Source organism: Thunnus albacares, chromosome 8 (genome assembly GCF_914725855.1).
Source record: "Thunnus albacares chromosome 8, fThuAlb1.1, whole genome shotgun sequence".
In the NCBI taxonomy this organism is placed as follows: Eukaryota; Metazoa; Chordata; class Actinopteri; order Scombriformes; family Scombridae; genus Thunnus; species Thunnus albacares.
Genome location: NC_058113.1, coordinates 34,150,629 through 34,160,628, shown reverse-complemented (window position 1 = coordinate 34,160,628; position 10,000 = coordinate 34,150,629). Strand labels below are relative to the sequence as shown.

At 41.0% G+C, this 10,000-nt stretch overlaps 1 protein-coding gene across 2 annotated transcripts in view; it reads right to left on the bottom strand.

Annotated features, from left to right (window-relative positions):
* Positions 1 to 10,000, bottom strand: part of cpne4a (copine IVa) — a 79,024-nt gene that overhangs the window by 39,886 nt on the left and 29,138 nt on the right. For both annotated transcript variants that reach the window (XM_044358817.1, XM_044358816.1), the window contains exons 3-4: positions 6,047 to 6,226; positions 2,356 to 2,427 (exon numbers count right to left, since the gene is read on the bottom strand). In XM_044358817.1, coding sequence (XP_044214752.1) covers positions 2,356 to 2,427; positions 6,047 to 6,226 — 252 coding nt within the window. The remainder of the gene's footprint in view (positions 1 to 2,355; positions 2,428 to 6,046; positions 6,227 to 10,000) is intronic.

Sequence of the window (10,000 nt, the reverse complement as noted above, 5' to 3'; positions counted from 1 at the left end):
CTTTTATTAAAGTAAAGGATCTGCTCTCAGATGTTCTTCATGGTAATTTGATTAAACTCGTTAATTAACAGGAATATGCATGATGTGAGAACAGTATCACAGTCTGAGCTGCGTTGTTGACCTCGGAGACGGCAGCTGACACAACATTCATCCTCATTATTCGCCGCTCTGCAGCTTTTTTTTGTGTGTTTTGTTTTTCTTGTTCGTTGGTGTGTGTCAGCGTTGGGAATTCGGACCTGTTTTTTTGTCTTTGTACTAGACTTTCTAAAGGTTTCCCTCCAGAGAGAAGAAAGTAATGGGAGTGACAGTCTGCTTCTTTCAAAACATATTTGCTTCAAGTTCAGTTTTATTAACCACATCTAAACATAAAGGGAAGCAGAGGAAGCTCAGTGCAACAGAGCAGACATTAACAACATGTGCAAAACTATCAATAAGGTGAAATGTATATATATATATAGATATAGATATATATATATATATGAGTGCAGACAGACAGATGCGTCTTGTGATAAAGTTGTTAGTTTGTTTTTAGCTCCGAGAACGAAGAAAACAGGAGGAAACTTCATTTTAACTGACACATATTCTGCACATCTCCAGCCTCTATATTTATATTCTGGGGCTCAACTGGGATAAAAACTCCTTATTTATCTTCTACTGGTCCTTTATGCAGCCCCTCAGTTCAGCCTCTGTCTGAAACAGGCCGTTTTAGCTCCTGTCTCTTTAAGGCCCCGCCTCCTGATGAGCCCACTCTGTTCTGATTGGTCAGCTTTCAGGAAGCTTCCTCTGGATTTCACTTCTTTTTATCTGTTTAACAAACTTCTTTGTTCTTCCACTTTACAAACACGTCTCATTAAAGACAGAAACTTTTCTCATTATAATGTGAGAAGTTATGTTAATATGATGCAGATTCATGTTTTAATATAGAATATAGAGACTTGCACTCTTTAGCATTTATTTATGAAGACATAAATAATAAAACAGCTGATATATCTCACAAATTCACTGTTTTTCTACTTTAGATCTCAGGTTTGGTTTGTTTAAGTTTGGTTTTCCTGCAGTCAGATGGAACAAACTGCAGCAGGATGTGATTCTTGAGTCCATCATTGACTCCACAGATCTTACTGTATCTATATCTCTTAGTTTCACTTCATGTTTGATATGAATTGTGATATTTGTGTATCTGTTGGTTCTAGTCTGTTTTCTTTCTCCTGCATGAACCAAAGTTCCCCTGAAGCATCAACACGTTCACACGACAGCAGCCAGAGATGAGCTGTGATTTATTACTGCTCATAAAAAGATGAACAACATATCAGACATGAAGAGAAGCCTGAAGATAATAAAGACAAACATATTCAATTAATGTCATCATCACCTAAACAGACTGACAGCAAACAACAACCAAACGACAAGACTCTTTAAATCTGCTGCAGGAGAGGAAGAGAGGAAGGAAGAGAGGAAGGAAGGAAGGGAGAAAGGAAGAGAGGAGGGAAGAGAGGAAGGAAGAGAGGAAGGAAGAGAGGAAGGAAGAGAGGAGGGAAGAGAGGAGGGAAGAGAGGAAGGAAGGAAGAGAGGAAGGAAGAGAGGAAGGAAGGAATGAAGAGAGGAAGGAAGAGAGGAGGGAAGAGAGGAAGGAAGAGAGGAGGGAAGGAAGGGAGGAAGGAAGGAAGAGAGGAAGGAAGAGAGGAAGGAAGGAAGAGAGGAAGGAAGAGAGGAAGGAAGGAAGAGAGGAAGGAAGGAAAGAGGAAGAGAGGAAGGGGGAAGGAACGGAGGAGACCAGGATAGAAATAAAGAAGGAAAGACACAACGTAAGAAAGAAGAAGACGAAATGATAAGACGACACATAGAAGAATAAAAGACTCTTCTTCATGAGATTGTGAAAGGAAAACTGAAATAGTGTCAGTCTGAAGGGACGACTGTTATCAGCTGATTGGAAAACCACAGAAGAAGAAAAAAAACCCTGCTGGAGGTTTTAATGTCACAAACTGAACCCTCATAAATAATAAATCCATAATAATCATATACATATATTTACATAATGTGTAGAGTGACGTCATGAGGAAGGAAAGAAGGAAGGAAGGAAGGAAGGAAGGAAGGAAGGAAGGAGGAGAGGATGTAAGAAAGAATCAAGGAAATAAGGAGGGAAGAAAAACAGAAGAAAAACAGAGAAAGGAGAGAAAGAAGAATGTAAGAAACAGCAGAGGTAGAGGAGGAAAGAAAGAAAGAAAGAAAGAAAATGAAAGAAGAGAACACAAGGAAGGAAGAAAGGAGGAGAGAAGAAGAAAACAGAGAGAGAGAGAGAAAGAGGGCGAGAGAGCTTCATGACACACACAGAGAGAGAGAGAGAGAGAGGCTCACCGTGATGATGGCTTTTCCTACAGTTCCTCCTGGTCTCAGCAGAGCTTTGGACAGTTTCCTCTGAGAGATGATCTGTAAACACAAACACACAGATTCATAAACATGTAAACATATAAAACCAAACCGTCCAGCGTCGTCTTTCACTAAACATTCTCAGAATTGAACATTTTATTTCAGATATTTTTGGAGAGTGTTTCGTTCCGGCTTCACTGTGTTGATGCCTGAAGACATTCAGACCTCACTTCTGTATTTTACTGGTTTTCTACCAGACGTTTCCTGATCATCTCAACAGGAAACAGCTTCACTGTTACCACGGAGACAATCACAGGTCACATAGCGACAGTGTCTAGTCAGCGTTATTTATCTCAGTTTTATAAAGTTATTATAATTGTTAATATTGTGAAAGAAAAATCATATTGTCAGACTTAAATACTGACAGATATGGTTTTAAGAGAGTGAGGATGTTTTAGTGTCACAGTTTTGGAAAATGAGACAAAAGTGATTTTTGTGAGTGAAGATATTTTCTACGTTTTGGGGAATTGAGACTTTTTTTTAAATGTTCCATTTCTGGAAGAATTAAACAGTATTTTATATTTCAGAGTGAGGACTTTCTCAGACATTCTGGAAGTTCAAACAGTTTGTCCTCACTACTTCACACAGCTGTGTGAAGGTTTTGATTTTACGGTTCAGGTTAGAATCAGGTTTGAGTGAAGATGTGTGATGTCAATCACAGCCGTCACAGGTGTAGAAACACCAACATGCTTGTACAGACACACAGGCGGCTCATTAGCAGAGACTACGGGAGCTGGAAAATGACAAAAAGTCAAATTGTTGAAGGTTTTTCTTTAACACACGTCTTCTTCTGCCAGAAATTCAATGATTCACTGATGAAGCTTCGACTGCAAACAAACTCCAACCTGCTCTAGAGTTAATACAGAGCTGAAGCCCCGCCCCTCTCCTCATGAAGCCCTGCCCTATCATCATGAAGCCCCGCCTCATCTCCTCATGAAGCCCCGCCTCATCTCCTCATGAAGCCCCGCCTCATCTCCTCGTGGAGCCCCGTCCTATCATCATGAAGCCCCGCCTCATCTCCTCATGAAGCCCCGCCCCTCTCCTTGTGAAGCCCCGCCCCTCTCCCAGCCTCAGTCAGCCTGTGTTTTTCTGTGTATTTTGTCTCAGAGTCTCTCTCAGGCCTGTGAGCAGAAAGCAGCCATCTGGCCGGTGGAGGAGCTGGCAGCCGAGCCGAGCGTCGCTGCTGGCAGACACACAGACAAGGAAGAAGAAGAAGAGGAAGAGGACGAGGCATTTCCCAGCTCCACGCTGTTGCTCTCCACCGTCGAGTCTCCAACCGTCGTCTGAGCTGATTGTTTCATCATGAACTTGGCCGCCGCTCGGCGTGTTAAAACTCTTCCAACACGTTTTCTCCCCACTCGCAGGAAATCTGCGGCGTCACAGCCGAGACTCTGAAGCGCTTTGACTTGATTTATAATGAGAGCGACAGCAGATGGAGAATGTGTCCAACAAACTCTGGATGTCTTCTGTTTCCTCCTCACTGCTCATCACACTCAACCAATATGTTTCATTATTTCATGTCTTTGTTTTTCTTCTTGTGTTTTATCTTTTCATCAAGTCTGAAATGAAGTAACAGATGGACTGATGGACTGAAACTGAAGCCACTGTCCAACATTCATGTCTCAATATAAACTCAGGCAGACAAACCAGAGTGTTATAATCCTGATATATGATATAAGAACATTAACTTCTCTACAAGTGTTTCCAACAAACTCTCTTCACATGATGAAGGTCACCTGTTCACCAGGAGCTGAAACTATTAGAAAATATGAATCCATCAGAGAGAAATTCAATCCAATTAAAACCTTTCTAACTGAAAATGAAACAGACATTAAAAACATCTGTAAAAAGTGTTCACTGTGTTTAGAAAGTTGATGGTTTGTTGGAGTCTGGGGGGTGATGGGGGGGGCGATGGGGGGGGCTGAGATTAAAGAGACAAACTGCTTCAGGGACAAACAGCATCTAACGGCATCTTCAGAGAGAAGCTGCTGAAAGGAGTCGAGGATGTGTGAAGGACGTCTGGATTTGGTGAAATGAAGCGATGCTTCTTAGTTTATTACCAATTATTCTGGATCAAATATAAACTAAAGTATCGAGGAGGACTGAATGAAAACATGTAGTAGTTGTTGTAGTTTCATAGTTTATTAGGGACCGAGCCCAAAAGGTGAGGACCCTATTGTTTTTCATGTGTTTGTTTGTTTGTTTCTTTCTTTCTTTATTATTACAGGACATCAGACCTAAATTTGACCCCCTAAACTCACCAAATATGGCACACACATCAGGTCTGGTGAAAAATTTGATAAAATGGAAAAATTAACCCCCAAAGTGCCAAATTCCACCACCTAGCACCACCTATGTAACTAAAATGGTCTGACCTAAATCCAACAGGAAGTCTGAAAATAGCCTGTCAAAATAAGACTTTGCCCCAATTTTGGCCCCTGAACAAACACTATCTCCTCTCAGGGTGTTAATGGTATCGGCTTCAAACTTTAATAGGTGACTTATGACACTATGCTGAAAAAAAGTTCTTAGAAACTTTGTAATAACTCCAAAGGTTTGGATTTTATAAGCCCTGAAAGTTGCAGTGCCACATCACCCTTACAATGTAAACCAATGGGGAGGCAATCTATGGGCATGAACTTTGTGTCAAACAGAGGCTTCTGATGTCTAAACTATAAGTCTGACCACTTTCAAACCTGTATCAATGGATTCACAACGAAATTTCCTACTATAATATGATTTTTAATGTAAGATTTGGCCAAAGTCATGGGATTTATGAGGAGATTTCACAAGACGTGTACTCTAAAATCCTCCTCTCCAACTGCTCCTGGTGATGTCACTCCCTCAGTGCTGTGAAACATTCCGCAATACACACTCATTATAAAATCACAGGAGGAGCAAGAAAAGACTTTAAAACTCACACTCTAATATCTCAAAAACAATAAAAGATAGAAAAAACATGTAAATTCAAGATTTGTAGGTCAAAGTCTCGTGACTCATTTAAAGTTCAAATGAAGTTTGTATCTAAAACTATGTGGAAGCAGTAAATGTTCAAAAAGGTGTGGGTTCACTCACACTCTCCACTCTCCAGCTGCAGTTACTTATTGTCTCTACACACCTGACAGTACACATGTCAATCAAACTTTCAAAATAAAAGCACACCACACTTGTAAGAAATAGCCCTCATTTTTAAAAAGCAAAATGATCTGATCCTGACAGGCCAGAGTGAGTGAGGATTTCTGTATCATATTTAAACTGTATGAAGACATTATGAGTTTCAGGTCTAATCTGTGTTTTTTTCTCCTGTTCATGTCTGGTATGACAGCTACATCTGTTCATATGAGTACTTCCTGCATGAGCACTTTGTTGAAACTATTAAAAACATATAATTAAGCCACATTGTTGCACACAGGAGATAAAAGCTGTTACTACTGTTAGAGTTAAACACTGATTTAATTTTGACTCTTATGTCTGGACAGTAACGATGGACGGTGCTAAAGAATCTGAATTTGGAGAAACACGTTCCAGTCTTCATCAGCTGCATATTAATATTTCATCCCCAGCAGACCTCAGTGACCTCTGACCTCTGATGAATGTGTGTGTGTGTTCATGCTCTCACCTGTCCCAGCGTGCACTCCACTGATCCCAGGAAGTCGGCCTCCCGCAGGCCGTTGTAGCCGCTGTTGATGTCGTACAGCTCGAAGCGCAGACGCTGCACCTCTTCAAAGTAAAAGTCCAGAGTGAAGACCTTGGAGTAGGACGGGTTCACGCAGCTGCGGATCACCTCGGTCCGGTCCACCTGCAGGAGGCGGAGCACCATCAGTGACTGACAGTGATTGATTGACAGGTGAGGAGTACAGCACAGAAACAAATATGGAGACTGAATATAAAGGAGAATCTAATTAAGAAAGTCATTTTCCATCTAGAGCGACACATTATACTGAAAATCACTTTAACAGTTCTCTGGTGCAGAGCGGCCGGCGAGGCGGCGAGGGGGGCGGCGAGCAGGGCGGCGAGGGGGCGGCGGGGGCTCTACAGTAATTAACCTTCCCTGCTTTTTTTTTTTTTTTTTTTTTTTACAGATTATGAGCTGCTCCAGACAGATTTATTCTATAAAATTATATTGGTGTATATTTGACTTTTTCTTTTCTCTCCAAAACATTTTTCCTCTGGCTTTTCAAAATAAATGTCATCATGTTCCCATTTTACGTTTTATATAAACTTGTAGACAATTACAGTGGTGACATTATTGAATGCAAACTTTGTATATATGCATTAAAAGAGGACATATTCTGCACATTTCCATTTATATTCTGGGGCTCTACTGGAATATCTTTGTATGATTTCCAGTTAAAAACTCCTTATTTATCTTCTACTGGTCCTTTATGCAGCCCCTCAGTTCAGCCTCTGTCTGAAACAGGCCGTTTTAGCTCCTGTCTCTTTAAGGCCCCGCCCCCCCACCAGCGGCTCCTCACAGCTCTCAGCTTTATCTCTGGGGAACACCCCCAACTCCGGGAGTGACGTTCAAATTAGGAAATGTGCGTCATGTAGCAGGTGGATGTGACTCCCCTCACTGAGACCTGCTGATAGACGTCACAGCGGAGCAGAGGAGAGACACTGAGATAGTGATGTAACCGACCTGCATGCTGGTATTTGACATGTTTTATTTTTTCTTCCTGAAAACAAATAATTTTTGAAATATTTGTATGAAACAAATATTTGTAAAAAAAAAACCCCACTATTTGTGCTTTGCTGAATAACGTATTTGTATTCGGGCACACCCCTACTGAGCACATTATTGGGAATCTAAATGGTTGCTTTCTTGCCTGAAAAATATTAATAAAGTACTTAAATACTCAACAAAGCAACATATTAACAGTTCTACAGTGATAATTACAACAGCTGAATCTCTGCCATCGCTGCCTGTTGGTAGAAATGCATTCTGGGATACTTCAGCACTGCTTGATGTCACACCAGGCACCAGAGTTAAAAAGATTTATCTGTCAGTGATATTTCTTGATTAATCGATTAATCATTCGATCTATAAAACGTCACAACTTCACAGATCTCAGGCTGACATACAGATTATCTCTTCTTATTTATTTATATTCAGTTTATTATCATTTTGGAAACAGTGAATTTGTTGATGATCAAAAGTGTTACAACTAATCAATGAATCGATTTAGGGCTTCAGGGTATCAATATGCAGCCAGGAAGAAGCAGCTGAAAGTCACATGACTACACAACGAGTGCTGAAAGAAAAGTGAATCCTGTTTTACTGTCAGAGTTTGAAACTGATGACAGAAAGTAAAACTATTCAAAACCCAAATGAGCCGAGAAGCTGCTGAGAAGCTGCGTGTTGTCAGACGTCTGTCAGACAGCGGGAGCGGCGGCGGCGTTCTCTCACAGCTAAACGGGCAGATGGCGAACAGGCTGCGGCTCCTCCACACGCTTTCATTAAAGACGCTTTAATTGGATTGTTAGAGTTCATCTGAATCAGCTGAAAAGAAATCCAGCGAGGAGTGTGAGAGGAAACCTGACGTCCTGCTAATCCTCCCCGCTGACCTGCTGGACGTCTGCCTCCATATTTACTCAGTTTTCTGTTTTTCTGTGTGTGAGAGGAAACAGGAAGTCTGGCAGCTGAAAGCAGAAACTCTCCTGCAGGTTCAGTCGGAGGTTTGATCTGAACAAAGATCAGATTCATCAAGTGTCTCCGAACAGAAAATCTGTCAGAACTCGCCAGAAACTGTCAGAGTGAAGCATGTTTGGTTTAAACTTTTAGGACGAGGAGTAAAAGTTTATTAACTTTATTAACTTTGGAAATCATCTGATGTTTAAGAGCTGCAGACAGAGATAGTCTATAGCTGCATCTTCATTACAACACGTCAAATATTGTTGTATTGTTTATTAGGGACCGAGTCCAAAAGGCCTGACAGTGAGGACCCTGTTGTTTTTCATGTGTTTGTTTGTTTCTTTCTTTATTATTATGGGACTTCAGACCTAAATTTGACCCCCTAAACATGCTCAAAAACTCACCAAATTTGGCACGCACATCAGGTTTGGTGAAAAATTTGATTAAAAAAAATGTAAAAATTAACCCCTAAAGTGCCAAAATGTGCTCTCTAGCGCCACCTATGTAACTAAAATGACCACCACGGCCCGTAGGAATGTCGTAGAGAGATCAAAGCAAACCTCAATTATTCGTCTCATCAAGACCTACAAATCATACCCTGACACCCCTGACCTAAATCCAACAGGAAGTCCACAATTAGCCTTTCAAAATAAGACTTTGCCCCAATTTTGGCCCCCGAACAAACGCTATCTCCTCCAACGGCGTTAATGTTATCAGCTTCAAACTTTAATACATGACTTATGACACTGCTGAAAAAAAGAGTATTTTTCTGTCACCAGCTGCAGTTACTTATTGCCTCTGCACACCTGACAGTACACATGTCAATCAAACTTTCAAAATAAAAGCACACCACAGTTGTAATGAATATCCCTCATTTTTAAAAAGTAAAATGATCTGATCCCGACAGAGTGCGAGGTCCCGACCAACATTATTTCAATTAATATCAGAGACTGTAATATTTGAGAGGTGTGTTCATGTTGTAACAAACACTGTGTGACTTTACAGAAATATATTTTCCTGCTGGTTAAACGCTGGTTCATGTTGTTCATGTCGTTGACTTTACAACAGGAGAACCACAAGAAAACTTTGAAAAAAGAAAGTTGTGTTTCTGCTCAGTGAGAATAAGACGAGATGGATGATACAGAACATACATGAAGCAAGCAAACTGCATTTATCACTTCCTGTCAAAGCATTTTCCCCCAAACACACAATCACTGGAGAAGGAGCAGCTGTAAGACCGATCCAAAAACATTTAGATTAGATTAACTTTATTATTATCATCCCAAAGGAAAACTGATTTGCAGTTTGTGCTAAAAACTTAACACACAATAAAACAAACACACACACATCCTCAATAAAATACACAAAGCTGCTACACAGCAGGGTCCAGCAGAGCTGATGATGTAGATCCAGAGTGAGAAACAAATATAAACCAAACGGTTCTTTCCACTGTGCAGTACTGAGCAGCAGGAGTTACTCTCACCTCTGACCTCTGCAGCTGGAGGCCAAAGACGTTGTCCTAACATTTAGAAAGTTAAACTATTTTATCTCCGTTCAGGTGAACGAGGAGCCAACAGGAAGTCTCTACTGAGCATGCTCTATGTGGAAGCCTGCGGACACACGGAGGACCTTTATGTCTTCATGTACTACTGAAAACTTTCATAGAAGTGAGGAACCATCTTTGAACAGCTCTCCTTCATCTTTCATCCACGCTGAAGAAGAACCACATGACCACGACGTCCACACGTCTCTCTTCCTGTCTGTTATCTTTTCAGCCACTCCGGCAGCGTCGTTATCTCGTCACATGTGACAGTCCAGTTTTCTGACGTCTCGTTAATATTGTAAACAAGTGTGAAGATGACAACAAGCATCACGTCACTACTGGACGTGGTGACAGTTTGTCGTCTTCTTCCCTCAGACTGAACATTTATTAACAACAAG